Source organism: Lichenostomus cassidix, chromosome 9 (assembly GCF_008360975.1).
Source record: "Lichenostomus cassidix isolate B80296 chromosome 9, HeHo_3.0, whole genome shotgun sequence".
NCBI classification, from domain to species: domain Eukaryota; kingdom Metazoa; phylum Chordata; class Aves; order Passeriformes; family Meliphagidae; genus Lichenostomus; species Lichenostomus cassidix.
This window is the reverse complement of record NC_139490.1, coordinates 22,156,855-22,176,239: the sequence shown is the minus strand read 5'-3', so window position 1 is coordinate 22,176,239 and position 19,385 is coordinate 22,156,855. Positions and strand designations below refer to the sequence as shown.

At 44.9% G+C, this 19,385-nt stretch overlaps 1 protein-coding gene across 9 annotated transcripts in view; it reads right to left on the bottom strand.

The window, feature by feature from the left end:
* The window catches only part of FARP2 (FERM, ARH/RhoGEF and pleckstrin domain protein 2), a 65,940-nt gene extending 47,568 nt beyond the window's left edge, over nt 1-18,372 (bottom strand). For 7 of the 9 annotated variants that reach the window (XR_014854134.1, XR_014854135.1, XM_085069846.1 and 4 more), the window contains exons 1-2: nt 18,279-18,372; nt 13,100-13,323 (exon numbers count right to left, since the gene is read on the bottom strand). Coding sequence is in view for 7 of the 9 variants with exons in the window: in XM_085069846.1 (XP_084925972.1) it covers nt 13,100-13,303 (204 nt within the window). In the remaining 2 variants the exon portion in view is untranslated. Of the gene's footprint in view, nt 1-13,099; nt 13,324-17,822; nt 17,848-17,868; nt 18,131-18,278 lie in introns of those variants that run through there. The other 2 variants (XM_085069847.1, XM_085069848.1) reach the window with 2 other exon arrangements.
* Nucleotides 18,373-19,385: the final 1,013 nt, after the last annotated feature.

Genomic DNA, 19,385 nt, shown 5'->3' with positions numbered 1-19,385 from the left:
GAGGTCACCTACATCCAGTCTCCTGCTCACAGCAGGGTCAGCACAAGACCTGAGGAGACCAGCTGCAGGCTATTTGCAGATCCTTCAATAAACCCACACGTTTGTTTGTGTAGCTGGGCGGTGTGATCTGCCCCAGCTGCAGCACAGGGAGCAGGAACTGCCAAATCCCTGCTCCACAGAGACCCCTCGCTGCTTTCCACACCAGGAACCCCAGGGCCACCCGCAGCCTTTGCACCAACCAGGCTGGAAATGCCTGCGGACAGCGGGAACCCAACCAAACCTCCTCTCCAAACACCACGCTACTGGGGAATGCTTTCAATGAATCCCTGCCTCAGGAAACCCACTCACTAACCCTTTCTGACAAGTCAAGTTAGGGGCAAAACCACAAACATGGGCAGAAAGCAGCTACAGCAACATAGGAGAAAACAGGAAACTTCCACAGCACACCCAAACCAGCTACACTTGGGGCTGCTGGTTCAATTACCCACCTTGCTCTCAGCATCTCTCACTGTGTGACTGTAGCAGACCTATGGTTGAATCTTTTAGCCAAAATCTGTGCTTGCAGAAGATTCCACAGATACGGGTTTTTTGAGCAGTGACAATGAAATAAAGAATTATACAGGTAAGGCAAGCCACATCTCCAGTAAATGACATTCTTTGCTGTCTCCAGGCATGTTTCCCAGGCAGGTTACAGACTGCCATACATTTGCCTGCAGAAATGGACTTTGGATGTTAGGTTTTTTAACTCCATTTGAAACACATTTCTTCCTATGGACTTGTGAATAAATCCTCAAATAGTAACAGAAGAAAATATCCTAAAACATAGCAGGGCCCCTTTTTTTTAAGGCACATACACACACATCTGTTACTGTATATCTCCTTCTCTCAGGCCCCACAGATCTAAGAAGGGAACAGTTTTCAGCCAGCAATATCTGTGCAATACCCTCACCAGCCTCATGTGCAGAAGATGGGACATGCCACTTGCCTTTCCATGGACAGATCTACAAACATATAGAAGCTTCTGAACAGGAGGTGTCCTATGAACCAGATCTCTCATTTCTCATTTGTGACACAAAAAGCACTTCTGGATCCAGCCACCTTCTGTTAGAACTGATACACTTGGATTAACTCATGAAAGACACCTGCTAACAATCAAACAAGTTTTACAGCCCAACTGTGTGCTGTGCTGAACAAGAAATCTGTGTGCAGCAAGGCTAGACACATACAGGCATTAAAATTATCCTGATCAGATTATAATACAGAGGTTTCTTTCCTTTAAACTGAGTCATGTGTCTGTGGCTCCATCGAGTTCTGTGCCTGAAGACAGTTTAGCTGCCTTCATCTCTCCAAAATAAGAGCCCCTGTGGCACATATCCCTGACACTTCTCTCCTTCCTCTGTCAAGTCCATGCTCCTTGAAGAGAAACTGGAGGTGAAGAAATTAAGATGGCTGGAGCTGGAAGCACTTGGCAACTGATTAAACTATAAAGGTGCCGTCCAAATGTTAAAAGTGTAAAATAATTTTGCTTGGGCTACCAACTGTAATTTTGGGTGTCATTTACAATGACAAGTTAAGAAAATCCCCAGTTTAAGTTCAGTATCGTTTTGCATCCTTCAAAGGAGAAATGTCACACTTTGAAAGAACAGTATTAATTTTATTTTAAAATAAAAATGGGGTTCAAAAGCTTGAGCCAGAACACAATCCTTTATTATTATGCCGCAAGTTCTTTGGGAAAACTCCTCTTAGAACTATTTAGTTCCTCAAGTTGTTTATAACATTTATAATCACCCTTTCCAAAGAGCTGAACATTTTGAAGTGGGCAAAAATGAAAGTGACATAGTGGGCAGCTCTGTGTCATTGTTTAATTTGCATAAAAGCATCACAAAGCAAAATATTTTAACTAATTCCTTAATTACTGTAATTTTGACATCAGGGCAAGTAGCTGCATGAATGCATTTCATAAAGGTCCTGCTTTCAATACAAATTCACAACATGGCATACTTTCCATTCCAAACTTCTCAATTACTCTTTATTTTCTGCCAAGACAATGACGACTGATATTATTGGATTATTTCGCATAAAACAAAAGAAGAAAAAAGAGGGTAAAAAACCTAAATAGGCAGCTAACAACAGCTTTCCCCAGTGACCCAGCTCTAACTGTACTGTAGATAATTTTAACAAGTCATCACTAGAAGACTGATCAGTAGAATAGATTTATTTCAAATTGATTTGTATAGTGAGATGAAAGTCTAAACGTTCCCTCAGAGCTGTGCAAGTGCCAGCAGGGTACCCTGACAGGCAGTAATGGCATGGAGAGCCCTGTGTGGAAAGAGAAGCTACATCTTCAGACCCCACCCTGTGCTAAGACAGCATCAAACAGGAACAAGCATTTCCAGTGGAAGCTTCTTCTCTGAAGGAGATATCTGTATTTTTTACTTTACCAGAAAAATAAACATATTTAATGTTAGGAATGCTTAGGACAGACAAGTAAATTAAAAATAATTTTAAAAGTCATAACAACAGTTTTTTGGGTTTTTTTAATAGAATCATATAATCACAGGACAGTCTGGATGTGAAGGGACCTTTAAGTTCATCTCATTCCACTCCCTGCCATGGCAGGGACACCTTCCACTACACCAGATTGCTCCAAGTCCTGTCCAACCCGGCCTTGGATATTTCCAGGGATCCAGGGGCAGCCACAGCTTCTCTGGGCACCCTGTGCCAGGGCCTCCCCACCCTCACAGGGAACAATTCCTTCCCAATATCCCATCTATCCACTCCCCCTTATCCTGTCACTCCATCCCTTGTCCCAAGTCCCTTTCCAGCTCTCCTGGAGGTCCTTTAGACACTGGAAGGGCTCTGAGGTCTCCTTGGAGCCATCTCTCCTCCAGGTGAACACCCCCAGCTCTGCCAGTCTGGCTCCAGAGCAGCCCTCAGAATATCTCTGTCCCTCCTCCAGACTCACCCCAGCAGCTCCATGTCTTCCAGAAGCTGGGGATCCCAGAGGTGGAGACAGCTCTGCACATGAAGTCTCACCAGAGCACAGTAGAGCGGGAGAATCAAACCAAGTGTTATTTGCTATTTTCTCAAATAGCACAACCTACATGGCAGATCCCCCCTCTGCCATAACTTCTGAGTTTAGGAAGAGAGAAAAACAAACTCATAGCCTAGGATATTCAGTAGACCATAGCTCAATATTACCAATATCGATTCTTCCTCTCTAGCTCCCAAACTTGTCTTCCAGAACATCTTAACTTCCTGCTTCCTCGTATTTTAATTTAAAAACCAAAAGCCCCAGTATTTTCATAAGGAGTAGTATTCTCATCTTCCAAAACTGGCAAGCTGCCCTTGTTCCAACTTTCCAAAAAAGAAATCCACTTTTGGCAGCAGATAAACTGGAAGGGAAAATCAGTCCAAAAGTCAAGAGTTTGGAAAAAGCAGTTATAAAGATGAGGTATAGAATGGAAACTCTTGTGCAGCCAGAGTCAGGGGAGCCACTGGATCCTAGCAGCAGCAAACACTTTGGATTTTTATGTCACAAAAATCTGCAACTGTCAGAAGACCAAATCCTCCAGCAAATAGTGGATGTGCATGAGAGGCAGTTTAGATTTGACACCATCACTGACAAGCACCCAACACAGAGCCAACATGGAGTGCCCTGCAAATGGCCAAAGCAAACTGAACTGATTTAAATAAAGCTCCCTTCACCAGTCATGGGTTTTTACTGCTTTTTCTTCTTTAGGACACTTCAGAAGTCTTCCTAATGAAAAAGTGATTTTTCATTTTTTGGCAAATTAAAAAAAAAAAAAGACAATTTGCAGCTAAACATAGACTTGTTATTTCCTTTCTTAATCAAAAATATGAAAACATTTCGGTGAGTTTATAGCTCTGTTTATCTCCAACCCTTCTGTAATCTGTTAGATCTCTGTCCAAATGAAGCGTGAGACAGAAAAAACACCCACAAAACTCCCTGTTAATAGCCATCATTAATGCCACATATAAACAAAAACTGCATTTCTGAATACAGGGTGGACATTAGAATCTTTATTAGAAAGAAGGAAATAATATAAGAGGGAAGGCACTACCAGTCATTAACTCTGTGCTTTCATGGCTAAAACAAGACAACCTTATGGTTCCATATCTAGTATTTAATCGGCAGACTGGAAAAGCAAGAAACAACTGCCTTTCCTTTTAGTAATTTACTAGTTTCTTCAATTTTAATTGGAAATAGTAACTCCAATGAAAACACTCCCTGCTTCCCCACAAAAACAGGCCCCAGGTAACAATTCTGTCACTGTTTTCATGTGCTCAGCCAAATTGCTTAAATACTATTTTTTTTTATCATCTGAACATTTAGCAATAACTTTAAACTTTAATTCTCTCCATTTTTCTTTTAACTCTTTGTGAAGAAAACAGTATTTGAAATAAATTTCTTTTATTCACTTTTCTATACTGACAGGTCCCAACTACAGTTTACTTTACTAAGACCACACCAAGAATAGTGTGCACTTAACAGAGCATTTAACAGATTTAGAGAGCACAGGATGCCCAGCTGGAGACATGACTCGTACAAGGTCCTGACCACCTCCAGTCCCACCTGCCAATCCTCAATTCTTCCAGAACTGGGTGAAGACCTAGAGGAGCCAACCTAGCACACATGTGAGTTTTGCAAACTTCATCCAACTTTCTGCCCTGGCTGCTGGTATGAATTTACTATTTTAAAACTTTAATACTCCCTCCCCATGATTTTTTCTTTTTTGTCCTAAGATTTCAGTGGTTGGTTTTGATGTGGGATTGTCAGGGTTTTTTAAAGAAGAATCCACAAGCCAGACAAATTATTCTAGAAATGGAAGCCTCTGGCTCATTTAATTAAGGCTAGCTTTAAAATTACGATCATTTAAAGCAGTGTCAAAGCACATCACTGCCAAATGAACCAGCTCTACCCAACAAACATGCTTTTCCAGAGTGGCTAGACTTGCTGGATGCCTGCAAGTAGGAAAACAACAATTGGTTGACATGGGAAAAGATCCCCAAGAGGGAGGGAATTATGTGAATGAGATTGGGAAATGTATACTTAGGTAGATACCAAATATAGACAAAAAATGGTTCCAAGTTTTAGAAATGAAATATGCTGAAATACCTGGACTACTTGGACTAAAACACACCGTGCTCAGAGAAAAACCAAGCCACAACACGGCTGAGCACACTCAGTCCACACATGGTGTCCAAGTGTATCAAGAGCAACATGGAAAAGCCACACACTGGGCATCAAGCAAGAATTTTCAGCTGTTTTCATTACCTGGAGAGGTAAATACAGACATGAACCCGCAAAACATCTGCTTCATGCAGTGCTCTAGACTATCTGTGGAAGAAGGAAGTCACACAAATTAACACTGTGGGCCACATCCTTGGGCAGAGTTTCACAGGTACTGCTGGATGATCTGGCACCAGAGTTTCTGCTTGTTAAAAATTAAACATTCAGGTGACAGCAGTGACAGTATCACAGAGAGGCGCTGCTTTGGGGTAGCTGATCTCAAATTCAGGTTCATAATAGAAAGTCTAGGCACCTACTTTGTTCACACAAGCTAATAAAGAGAAGGAACTAGAAGTCAGGAGACTGACCTCAATTTTTCCCCCTTGAACTTTGCTACAAGCCCCTACACACTTGCATGAACCCCTGAACTTTTCTACACCCATTCCCTCAGATGGGCCTGGCCACTCCACACACATTTAGACTGTAAATGCTTCTGGGATCTTGCACAGCTTCATTTCATATGTGTGTATACGCATAAAAATAAAACTATCTTTTAAAGTAATTTTAAACACAGAAAATACTTTGTTTTCCTGTGTTCATAAAAAAAAAGTCTCACTACAATTGCAAGTCTTTCTCCAATAATTATGCTTTTGCCTCAAAACCATCATCCACACCCACATTCACCAGATTGGATTTGGGCTTTCCTAGAATTCCGGAATGGTTTGGGTTGGAAGGGACCTTAAAGACCATGTCATTCCACACCCTGCCATGGGCAGGGACACCTTCCACTAGCCCAGGTTTCTCCAAGCCCTGTCCCCAGCTGGCCTTGGACACTTCCAGGGATCCAGGGGCAGCCACAGCTTCTCTGGGCAATTGTACCAGGGCCTCACCACCCTCACACGGAACAATTTCTTCCCAATATCCCATCCAACCCTGCTCTCTGGCATTGGGAAGCCATTCCCCCTTGTTCTCCACTCCATGGCCTGGCCCAAACTCCCTCTCCAGCTCTTTTGGAGCCCCTTCAGGTGTTCAAAAACAGCAATAAGGTCTCCCCAGAGCTTTTCCTTCTCCAGGCTGCACAATCCCAGCTCTCTCAGCCTTCTCTCCTGGGGGAGAAGTTACAGCACCCAGGTACTGTACTTCCCCTGCGAGGTGTTGGGCTACTCCAGGCTGACACACTGCTTTGAGGAAATCTGCCCACAGGAAATAATTTAAAACATCAAGAAGACATTTATGACAGACTCTTTACACAAAAGATAAATACAAATCAGGTATTTTTACAGAAAAGGCCAAAACTCCCTTTTGCTTTGTGCAAAACTCAAACTGCACCAGCTGTCCTAACATCACTCCCCACTGTACTTTGAGCAGAGGTTTGATAACATGCTGATGGGTTAATAAATACCTACAGGCCAGATTAGATAAAGCCAAGCTTTTCTAACCTCCCCTTCCCAGCAGAAGTCCTTCCTACACCACTGGCTTCAGTTTACCTGCCTGGGAAGTGGGCTGAGGGCACAGCAACACTTCTTCACGATTTCAGCCACGTCAGACAGCTCTAACAGAGTCTCTACAAAGCCTTTTTGGCTTTTTTCCCTTTTCTAATTCTTGTTTTTATTAGTGAATGACTGTTCTGTCAGAGAGAGGGGCCTACCCCCCTCCCATACCCAACACTCCAGCCTTGAACTGATGCCTAAAACAGTCTACCTGAAATAAGAGGCAAAGACAAAGTTAGGAGAGTAAAAAGCAGACAAATTCATTAAAGGCCTTTAGGTACATCCAGGGTAAACAAAGCCCCATCATGAGGCTACACCCAAAAATGGACACCAGGTCACATGCTCTCCACCTTTTATAAGTTCTATCATATTAGCATATTGGGCCTTAATTCTCCAATCACACCCTTAGGTGATGATGTCAACCATCCCAGGCTTGCTCCCCTCCAATTCACTGTTATTTACGTGTTTTGGGGCTCTAGGGCAATGAACATGTCCTTAGATTTCCATTCAGAGGAATTGTTTTGGCTAAAGGTGTTGGGAACAGAAGTTTTAGCGTTTCATATGAAGCCCAGAACTACATCAAGGCTACAGATACATGAAGAATTAAAGCTATAATTTCTTAAGGCATGAGAATAGTAAATCTCTCACACTAGGCACTGTCACCATAGCACAGCTTTTGAAATATTCAATGTGTACAGTCTCTCTCTTGCCCAAGTGGGCAATGCTGCCCTTTCCAGACATGAATTTGGTTGCAAGGAGAAAGGGCTGACACACAGACGTGCTTTTGCAACCCTGTTTAGCTAAATGCACATCCCCAAGTGCTGCTCTGAGACCTGCAAGTACCGCAACACACCATCCTTGCTCAACTCCAAGTCCCTTTTTTCAGTAGGCACAAACCTAAAACTTCTCTGATCTGCCTCTCAGCACACTGACCGTCTGTAGCTGTCTTTAGCTGCCTGTGGGTTGATCCTTGATTTGGTTTGGTTTGGGGTATTTTTCCCTTTCAGGCTCCATATATTCTACAGAATTACCCATCTGTGGGCACAACCTTGAATGTCGCCCACACCCAAAAAAGGTTTAAAAGGTTTCCAGTGGACTTCCTGGTTTTGGGGTTTATTGTGGAATACAGCATTTCCTACAGCCATTTTGGTTGAATGGCATGAGACTGATTTCAGCTGATCTTCATTATCCTACGTTACTAGATTATGAAAACAGAAGTGAACACCTGCCCAGCTATACAAACTGTTACAAATTCAATCCACTGCATTAATATTTCAAGGACTGTGATAACACTTGATCACCATTTTCCCAAAGGGTTTCTGTGTTTTAAGACCTGTGCACATAATCAACTTTTTGTACAGGAATATTCAGACTGTTTTTCCTTTACTGCAGTAAAGCTCCATTTTCTTTACGCATAATATGACAACTAATATCAAGAGAACTGTAATAAATTTGGCTTATTATACAATTTAAGTTTACATCTTCCCTAAAAAACAAAAAAAACCCCAAAAAAACACTCGAATGAACAACACACACTCTAAATGTCTGTCAATAAAATGGCTGTGGTTTCACCTTTCCCCACCCAATACCACATTCCGACACAGCATCAAAAAAGTCAAGCTTCCAAACACAAAATAACAGGCCTAAAAAATATATAGTGGATTCAAACAGTACACAAAATGCAAAGCTTTAGTTACCTTCTTTTTAAACCCTATAATAATTGCAAATTTAAAATAGTGAATTACTAACTTTCTCTTCTGAGGTCAGATAAAAATAAGTCCTAAGGCAGCTTATTTGCCATATTTAGGAGACTCAAACCGAAGCAATGACAAACATCTGGCTATGATTCTTTCTGGAATTTTGACTATTTCTTCCTGGCTAGTGAAGAAAAACACTGAGCTGACCAACAGCACCTCGATTCCTCCAGCACAGCACTTAATAGGATTCAGCAGCAGACTGTCCCTCGACTCCTCACATATTTAAGCTCTTAATACTTTCACAGCACCGAGGGGAAAAGCCTTCATGAAAGGAAGGCCTAAGCAGGTGCAGGGGGAATAAGGCAGAGGCAGGAGGGCAGGCAGTGCCAGAGCCCAGAGCTGCGACTGGGCTGCCTGTCCCACCGGCAATGCACCCCAGGCTCCTCACAGTACACAGCAAGTGCTTTTCAGTGCCCACAACACGATCCCAGCTTTTAACATACACATACTTCTTATTTAAAACTGCTCAATAACCACAGTGAAAAGTTGCATCATTTCTGCATCATATCCACCAAAGTTCTTGGGGGCACTAACGCTACCAATACACTGCTACTGAGAGCAGCATTTTGCCATGTGCACAAGCAGGAAACACTCTCTCCAAACCATGGGAAGTATATTGCAGTCAGATTGCTTCCTCTGCCATCCCATTCCATCTGCAGTCCCAGCCCAGCTCCTGATTTCAGGGCATCCAAGGGAAAGTCACTTTCACGGCACCTTTGTAATCACAGCTAACTGCAAACTGCACAGAAACCAGAATAACCAGAGCTATTTTACTCCATTCTAAACATAAGGGTGGAGAGTAGCTTTGCACTTTTAATAATGCAATTTATAAATTTAAATAAGCCAAGGAAGTGCCCAGCAAAGACACTATCACTATCAGAGTACTCATCAAATACCCATTTTCAGCTTAGTATAGAATAGGGCACTTCAGTTTTGTAGTAATATCATAGTTTTGCAGGGTACACCAGTAGACATCAAAGTAGACCTGAACAGTGAGAAGATAATGCTTAATAAGAAAATAAAGGGAGGAATTAAAGTGTAACTTTATCTCACTAGCCTGTTCTCAAGAACAGCAGTGGAGTGCAGCATCTCCCTGCCAGGAGTCTACAGGTGTCAGAGGGAGAGGTACACCTCACACAGCACTGCAGGGATGCAGAACATCATCACTTCATTACATAAAAAAAATAAGAAAGAACAGACTTCTGTTCTCAAAACAACCAAACAAAGATTAACACAAAAGAAAAAAAAATTCCAGTTTAAATCTTCCCTTACAGTGGAGGTAGGCAGACCCTATAATAAAATATAGAAGTATTTTTCACTCCCAAATTTCATTTGACATCCAAGCAGAAGAAGAGGAAGTACATGCCATTGAAGAAGCACCAAGGTTTCCCCAAACAATCTGGTAAATCTGAAGAATAGTAATATAAACTACTTTCTCTGGGGCACTTCCTCATAGCACAGAGCATAATTCATGTAAAAGAATTCCCTAAGTGACACGAATTTCCTACATAAGGAACAACACACAGACCAAATATTAAACATCATATTACAGCAGCAATTTCATTAAATGTCATTTTGGTGAATTCAACCCAGCCCAGACCCTTCTGTTTAAGAGCCTGCCACATTTTTGCACTGATCAAAAGCCTCCAAGTTTAATCTCTTCAGAAAATCTGGAAAGCTGGCAGAACTTCTATTGTAAAACCCTAATTACTTTGAAGTGTGCCCACAGTCTGAACTAAATTGAATTCTCCAATCATTCATCTCACAGTTTGCGAAACCACCCTTTGGACAGACTTAGTTTGGAGAGAAGAGGCCAGGTACCCCATGACATGGCACATGCAAGATTTGAGCTGACTAAACAAGCTAGCTGTAAAAAGGGAAAACAAAACTCATGAAAATAATGAATACTGCAGCCTAGCTGTGAATGGATATGTTTCATTCTCTCTTCTGTTTTGGAAGGGAAAGGAGAAACCATAAATAGTCCATTTTCAGTTTTTTTAAACTCTGGAAAACATTGAGTATTTCTCCGTGCCCTAACATTCAAATCAGATTCCCTGGAGAAGGGCTCTGCACAACATACTTTGAAGAATAATTCCTCTTAGTGATTAATAAAATTTCTAGTTAGAAATCAAACCTTATGGTATAGATGGAGAGAAAGGACAGAGACAGTGGACTTCAGACAAAAAGTGGTAGAATGGAGCTATATGGAACTTTTAGCAAACTGTTCCAGGTACACCAATAACACAAAGAAACGACTGTTCTTTCCCATTTTGCTCTGTCTCCATACATTACATCACTCTGTCAGTCTCTTTTCTTGCTCTTTGGCAAATTAAAACATCAAGTAATAGGGAAGGGCTACCAACGAGAGCACCCACCAACTGCTTCCAGGAGAAAAGCTACTGTTTTAAACACATCTTGGAGAAAGGGGGGGATGACAATGTAAAGCTGCATGGACTAAGTTGTTACTGTGACTACTCCATTTCGTTAAAAATGCTACTGTGGCTCATTTTAGGCAGCGAGGCAATAAAAAGGGCTCCTGTACCAGGTTCCTCATCATACTGCCCAGGCAAGGGTCACTCCAGGAGCTGATCATACACCCAGTCAGTCCTTCCATTGACACACCATTTTTCCCAGAAAAAAAGTCATTCGCCATAGTTCTTACAGACAGAAGAAAAAGAAAATCATTTAAACTGGGAAAAAAAAAAAACCCAAAACAACCTTCTGCCATCAGCTACATCTCCCTGAGCAGGCAGTGCCAAAACCCCATGAGAAAGGCCTGTGTCCCACTGCACTGACAAACTACTGCTGACCTGAATCAAACACAAACCCCAAAACAGCACATCTTGTTTTCACATCTAGTGACAAAAACTGCAAAAGCAAAGAGAAGTGGGCAAGTGGCATTGCAATCTGAACCTTCAATCCTCTAGGACAGCTGCTTGGCCACCAGTTTCTTTTAACTGCTTTTTGAAAAATAACTGTGCCACCTATTCAGCAATGTCACTGCCTTTTCCTAATTCCTGCCCTCAATCCTAAGTGAAAAATTCCCATTTGCCATTACAAACAGCAGTCAACAGTTCCTGCTATCCCATCAGCTCACCAAAGAAGTGATGCAGAGGGTCACAGTTTAATACCTCATGCCTGTTTGCTATCATTTGCTACCTTATTTAGCCAAAACTGAAAGGCAATGGAGGCAGTGTTAGCTGGACTGTAATGCCACAGCTGCTGACTCTGGACCTTTTTGTGCTCAATGCTCTGAAGCTGACCCAAGGCTGACCCCTTCTCCTAGCCACTCACAGCACCAGGCATGAGGTTCTAAGTTTTTCAGTTTCAGCTGATCTCAATATTAACAGCACAATATGGCCTCAGCATGCTAGTGCCTAAATTCGGGTGTTTCTGTGGGTACCATAATCAGAGAGAGCTTTTCAGGTAAAAAAACTAAGATAGCTCCTAATTATGGGAAACATATACAATACAACTAGCTGAAAGCCTCATCCAACCTGGCCTTGCACTGACTTTCAAAATTACAGAGTTGAGAGTGTTGCTTGGTGTTGGAGTGTTGCTTGGAGTGTTGCTTTTTGAATCAAAATACAAAAGCACCATCTACATCAACTTGGAAAAATAAATAAAATTATCCTCCAAAAAGAACCAAAGTCAGCAGATTTTCTAAAAAAATATTCTAACATAATTTAAAGAGAAAAAAAGAAACTTTTGTGTTCTATACAGTACATGAGGGATGGGTGGGTTTGCATTTCCAGACACTGTGTGGTCAAGTGAAAGGATGCAGGCATAACCTCACACTTGAGAAAAAAAAAAAAAAAAAAAAAGCAGATTTCATGTCTGAGACTGGAACAGCTGGACAGAATCCGTAGAAGACATCCCCAAATTCACTATTTCTTCAGAGTTCCACAGACATCTTTTTCACTCTATTTGAAGAAAATTTTTTGAGTCTATGCAACAGGCAAACTAGAATTAAACTCTGAGGTTAATGCTGAAAATGTAACAAGAATTGGAAGAAAAAAATTGTTTAAACGCAGAATCTCCCTAATTTGTGCATGGCTTCTATGTCTTATGGCAGATTTCCCCAAGCATACTTCTAAGTAAAAATTTTCAGGACCACTGAACTGACACTGCTTTGGTGTATCCCTCCTGAAGTGTAAGCAAAGACTTTCAAATAGGAGCAAGTTTACTTGGAGAGGATACAAACTATTAAAATAATTAATATAAATCAATAACTAAGGCAAAACTCTTTCACTCTCCCAGCTGCCAAATTGTCAAAGCTGCATGTGGCTCAGGAAGCAAGAACAGTTTGGCAGGAGACAGTTGGTGTTCCCCCAAAGCAAACAACAAATAAAGACTCTTTACAGTATGTGCTTGTGTTTAAAGTCTGTTGAAAACGCAAAACATCTGTTATGCTTACAAGATTTTAAAAAACAAGCCATACAACTGATATCACTACTTGTAAGTAGGTAAAATCCCAACAGGAATCTTTATTCAGGTATTGCCTTAAAACGTCCCAGCTCTCTGCAGAGGCACATCCTTGTGAGTTATGCATCATCAGGGGCTCAGTGTACTTGAAATCAGGTTTAAATCTCTCTTACCTCGATCTCAAGTACTTCCACTGTGTTGTCCAACATCTTTATTTTGATGGGGAGGTCGCGCTCGTGGGCTTTGGCAGGCGATGATGCCATGGCAGTCAAGAGGTTCTGCCCTGGCTCCAAGGTACTCACTCCTGAGGTCTTCTGGGCCCCCAAACGAGAGCCCGGCGTCTGCAGAACTCTGTATGTTCCTTCTATCTCTCCCATCTTCCAACAGTGAGCAGAGTCTATAGAAACATGGAAAAAAATAGAGGGTTACAGCCTGAAAGATTTTCCATGGACATTCTGTATGAAAATACTACCCACTGAAGCACTTTCACAATATTCTTACTTAACACTCTTTATCCCCCTAGGGTTAATGAAACTCTGGATAAGGCTTGGAGCAACCTGGTCTAGTGGAAGGTGTCCCTGCCCACAGGAGAGGTTTGAACAAGATGAGCTTTGGGGTCCCTCCCAACCCAAACCACACTATAATGACTAAAATCCAACAGTTGGGAAGAAAATGTAAAGAAAACTTAACCATTCTGAAGCATGGCTAAGAAATAAAATAGTCGAACCTTTGCCTTCCACCCTCCCAACATGAACATTTTAATTTCTGATGAGTTTTCTGCTGATGAGCCCCCTATCACCAGCAGCATGAGCACTAGGGACAGTGAAGGGTAAGGCAGAACTGTACCTCTCACCAATACCCAACCATCCCATTGACCTCACACTGAGATAACAATAACAATTAACTTCCTGCATCCCCAAAATGATGACTCATGCAAAACTTTAACTGCTGGCAGCTCAGAGACTTCATCACGCACTGCTACAAGGTAACAGTGCCTCACCTCACTAGCAAACTTGTGCTATACTCAGATTAAATCAGTGGGCAAAAATCTCAGTTGCAGAGACTTACAACAGTTCAAGTAGGCAACTCCTACAGCATGAGTCTTGCTGTCACAGCTTCGTAGCAGTTGTGCAGAGCAAATGTTTAATCTGACATGGGAAAAAAGTCCACATGGCTCTCCCCAGCTCTCCCATGCCACCAGAGAAGTGGTGATATTTGCACAGGAAATCAATCACAGTGGGGTCTACATGCAGGTGAGGCCTGTGCGCTCAGAATGCCCCACAGCCTCTGCCCCATGCCCACTGCTGGCACTGAGTATGTGGCAGCAAGGTGCAAGGCACCCAGCAGGAATAGCTCCTTGGGGCTTTTGGGTGAATTACCCAAACACCACACTGTGTCTCAACAATCCAAAATATGTAGGTACTGCAGTGGGACAGCCTTAACATGGCTTCACATCCAAAGGAGTGGTAGGTTATTGCTTTGTAATAAACGTGTTTTGTCTGAAAAGAAGAGGCAGCTCATGAAAACACTTCTTTGTCTCACTGTGCTGAGAGTAGGTAGGCAGTCTGCTCCAAGGATTTGAATGAAGCCAGCCGTACATGTCCTTACAAATTAGTTGGGGGTGGTTTTACATTCAGTTCTCACACATCATCTTCCTAGCTTGCAGCCCAGTGCATTTTAACATTTTGGAGGTTTTATTTTTATACTTGCAGACCCCTGTAGAGATAAACTTATCCCAGGAGGGGAGACAGATGCCTCCCCATGTAATCACACCCACCACAAGGCTTGTGTGTCCTCTGAGCCCCTGCAGAGCTCTGCCGGAGCAGCACAGCTGAGACCAACCAGAGACACCACCAGCCTCCCTACTGACAGCATGCAACAAGAAAGTGTGACAATCACAGAATCATTAAGACTGGAAAAGGTCTCTGACATCATCAAGTCCAACATTAACCCAGCACTGCCAACACCACCACTAAACCACGTCCCCGAGAGCCCCACCCACAGGGATGGGGACTTCACCACTGCCCTGGGAAGCCTGTTCCAATGCCTGACAACCCGTTCAGTGAAGAAATTTTCCCTGATATCAAATCTAAACATCCTCTGACACAACTTGAGGCCATTTCTTCTTGTCCTGTCCCTTGTTCTCTAGGTGCAGAGCCTGATTCCCACCTTGCTGCACCCTCCTGACAGGGAGTTACAGGGAGCAACAAGGTCCTTCCTGAGCCTCCTGTTCTCCAGGCTGAGCCCCCCCATCTGTGCCTCCTCTGATTTGTTCTCCAGACCCTTCCCCAGCTCAACTGCCCTTCTCTGGACATGCTCCAGGGACCTAAAACTGAACCCAGCATGAAGGATGAGCTTAACCATAAAAGCGGGCACACATTGCCCAGTGCACAATCTTCCAGCTTTGGGTGACAAATAATCAGAAAGCTTCTTACTTTAGGTGCTTTTTGTACATTCTTTGGTGAACTTCTTGGTTTTTGTGGCCATACAGCCAAGGAGAAAAACTTCTAGGTCATAAATTTTAAAACCACCCTAACAACAAAATTCTGCAGAAATAGATGCCCAGGTTACACCTCTAACTGCTAATCTGAAGAGAAACCAGAGCTTGATGTAATCTGTACCTCCTTGATACTGTGAGCTTTATCATGTAATGGCATGGTCAGATTTTTGCTATTCAGGAGCCTATGAGCAACTGAAGCTGCCCAGTCATACTCCTCATGAGGCTATTTATTAGCCATCCACTCCTAAAATCATTGCTCCAGGAGCACATTCATCCCCTTCTGAATACACAGCTCCTGGAAGAGACACCCACTGCAGTTACTCAAAAGGAAAAAAATGCAAGCAGCAATAGCCGAGGCAGCACAAGGAACAGCCCTGCAGCAGAGGCCTCAGCAGCCTCCCCTCCAGCTGGAGCCAGCTGCTTCCCAAAGGCAAGGCAGGCAGGCCACCCAAGGCCAGACTAATGAGCAGCTCCTGGGTACTCTCTAGTTTTGGTCACCAGCCAGGAGAGACCAAAGCCATATCAAACACAAACTGCAGAAGTCAAACTCCTTCCCCACAGGTGGTAACAGGAAAAGTGAACTCAGTGAGGCTCGACCTCCTGTCCTACTGATGACATGTTCCTAAAAATATTTACACCGGCCAATATTCAGATTTCAAAGGCCAGACAAGCACTAGGCAGAACACACGACGTGCAGAAGCAAGCATGATCCCCAGAAGAGCAGGGGCCTGCTGTGCCAGCTGGGAGCATCTCCCCATGCCACATCTCATTCCCTCCCAAGGCACTCTGCTAATGCCATCACAGCTATTAACAATCCCCCAATAGCCCTAGCCTGCTCCCACTGCCTTCAAAACCCAATGTGTAAGGAGTGCTAACCAAGCCAAACTCTATTTCCCGTTTCACCACTAGAATTACCTATAGCGTTTTATGCACTCTGACTACATACAACACTTCACGACACAAACCATAGTGTCATGGTTCAGGAAACATTTCAGTTCAAGGGGCTGACTATACAAAAGTGGAAGGAAAATGAACTAGTGAAGCCTGAGACAGGCTGCAAGCTCTGAGAATACAGACTTTCTACAGGCAGAGCAGAGCGTCCCAAAGCACCAAGACCTCCTGCCATGGGTGAGCCACAAGGTCTCAACAATGCAAAATTAAGGTGCAATATTACCTCAATATTAGCGTTCTAGAATAAAAAAAATCTTCCTTGCAGTGCCTCTCCCTGAACTTGTTTGCATCTAGTGTTTATCTTGATAATTTCCTACAAACTGGGAGCAGGCACCAAAGCTAAATCAGCTCCTTGTAGCACAGTGACAAAAGGAGTGTTGCTCTCAGCGCTAAGTGAAGGAGCAAATAAAACAAAATATACAAAATTTAAGTAGCTGTATATAATGCTTTTTCACTTTTTGTTCCTGGTACTTTGTTGTCCTTTTGAAATAACTTTTAAGTCATAATGAGTTTCATCTTCTACTTGGATGGAACAAACTTATTTTTCAGAAGGAATTTATTTATGAGAATAAACTTATTTTTTAGCTACCAGCAAATCTGGAAAATCAGCTTATACCTGAGGATATGCAAGATCATAGAAACGTAAAGTGGTTTGGGTTTGAGGAGACCTTAAAGCCCATCTTGCTCTAAACCTTTGCCATGGGCTGGGACACCTTCCACTAGACCAGTTTACTCCAAGCCCCATTCAGTCTGGCCTTGCACACTTCCAGGAATGATACCAACAGCTTTCAAAGGAGCTTCTCTGAGCACGGTGTCTTTTGGTCAGTGACAGGGTCCATGCTCCCTCCATCCCTCACCCATGCAGAAGGCAGATCTGAAGTAAGGCCAGTTTCCCCGCTGTGAGCAGGGCGGTCCCTGCCCTCCATAGGAAGGGATCCCTACACACGGAGCAGCAAGGAAGTACTCTCGTATCAGGTCCCTTCAGCCAACAGAAGCAAACTTTCCTCTTTTAACTTTCTCACTAAGCCATAGCCACCCATTAGCATCGCTACACTGAGCTGGCACTGATGCACTAGGAATCCAACCACCGCAACGAAGAAGGATGAAGATCCCGAGTGCCCTGTTGTGAGAGGAGAGACATGTCTCCTGCGACCCTATGCATGTCTGCTCACGCTCCCGTATGACCACCGACCCTCCTCACGGCCTCGAAGGGTTTCATGGCTGTCCGCTGCAGCGCTGCACGGCCAAACGCTGGCTTGGAAGGAGCTGGATGGGCGGGGAGGGTGGGGAATGTCCGCAGCCGGTCCCTGCCAGGTGAGCGGGGCTTCAGGAGCGCTTCCCTGACCGAGCAGCGCGATCAGCAGGGCGACGCAGGACCCTCTCAGCGCGGGTCCCCCGCACGGAGGCGGATGCAGGGGACGGGTGTGCCGGGGAGCGGTGCTCACACACTGCCAGCCCCAGAGCGCAGTGGCGAAGCCGCCCAGGCCGGACCGGCGGCAGCCCCCGGCGAAGGCGCTCCCTGAGCCCCCGGCAGCCCTCGGGAAAGCCGCTCCCCAGGCCCGGCAGCCCCCGGGGGAGGCGGTCCCGAGACTTCGGCTCCCGGAGCCCCCGTCCCGGGGCTGGCCGAGCGCGGGCCGCAGAGCCCGTTCCTTTTCCCGGCCAGGCTCCCACGCGAGCGCCCCGGCCCGGGCCCGCAACGCCCGGCAGCTGCGGCAGCCCGGCCGCGCGGGCGGGGCGGGCCGAGCCACCGGCCTGAGGCGCCGCTCGCCGGCAGCGCCGCTCCGGCCCCCTCAGCTCCCGCCCCGCGCCCGCTCGCCCTGCCCCGGCCCTCGCTTCGCTTCGCTTCGGCTCGGTCCCGTCCGGCCCCGGCCCGCGCCCCGCAGCCACCGCCCCGTGCTCACCTCCAGGCCGGGCCCGTTCCGCCGCTGCCCGCGCGCGCACCGGCCCCGAGCCGGCCCCGCCCCGCCCCGCCCCGGCGCCGCCATTGGGCAGCCCCACCCGCGGGCGGGTAACGGGCCGGGGCGGCTCGGGGCGGCTGGGCTGCGCGCTCCGAGCTGCAGCCTCCGCGCGGAGAGCAACCCTCCTCCTGCCGCACCGCACCGCACCGCACCGCCGGGATTAGAGGATTGTTTCATTGAGTAAAACCCAAAGTGTGGTTTTCCAGCACCAGGAAGGCTTTAAAATATTTCCAGCTGAAGGGCAGCCAGCCCACAGGCTGCTGTCCAACGCCTGCACCCCAAAAAAAGGCACATGAACCCCTCAGTGCACACCCCACAGATCTCATTTGCTCAGGGAAACACTGCCCTGGGGGATGACACCATGCCAGTAACCAGCCCTGGGCCAAGTAATGAACATTTTAGGTCTTCACTTCGTTAAATTTCTCACACATCAATTTTAAGTGACGATAGAAGCAGACTCATCGCTACAGAACAGGAGAAAAGGTGTGTGCTGCACAGAGGCATCGTGCAGTGTTGCTTGCTGAAGACCACAAAAGCACCCTCCTCCTTCTCCTCACTCCCCTACCAGCAAGTCCATCCCTCACTGACACAGACAAGAGCAAAACACTGTAGGCAATTCGGCACAGGACAAACAGATCTGTGCACCAAGACTGCTCTAAAGCTGGTGCCAAGGCTGGCAGACAACAGGAGAGCCAGGAAAAGAGCTCCTCCTGAAACGGACCACCTTTGACAACCCCTGAGTCACCCATAGCTCACTAGAGTCTGTTCTTCAAGACAAGAAGCAACAGGAATGAGAGAAATCCTTGGGTGTTTATAGGTAGCGACTGTTGGCCAACAGCATGAGAAATGCAAGGAGCCATCTTGTTTCTGAGAACTTGACCTTTTCACAATTTGAAAATTAAAATATTAGTGTAGCATATGACTTTTTATAATAACAAACACATAAATTATGCAGAACAGCCCTTTCAACCTGAAGCAGCTTCATCACTCTCACTCAGCAAAAGGCAACTTGCAAATTTAATGAGTAATTCCTGACTAGCAGCATTCTCA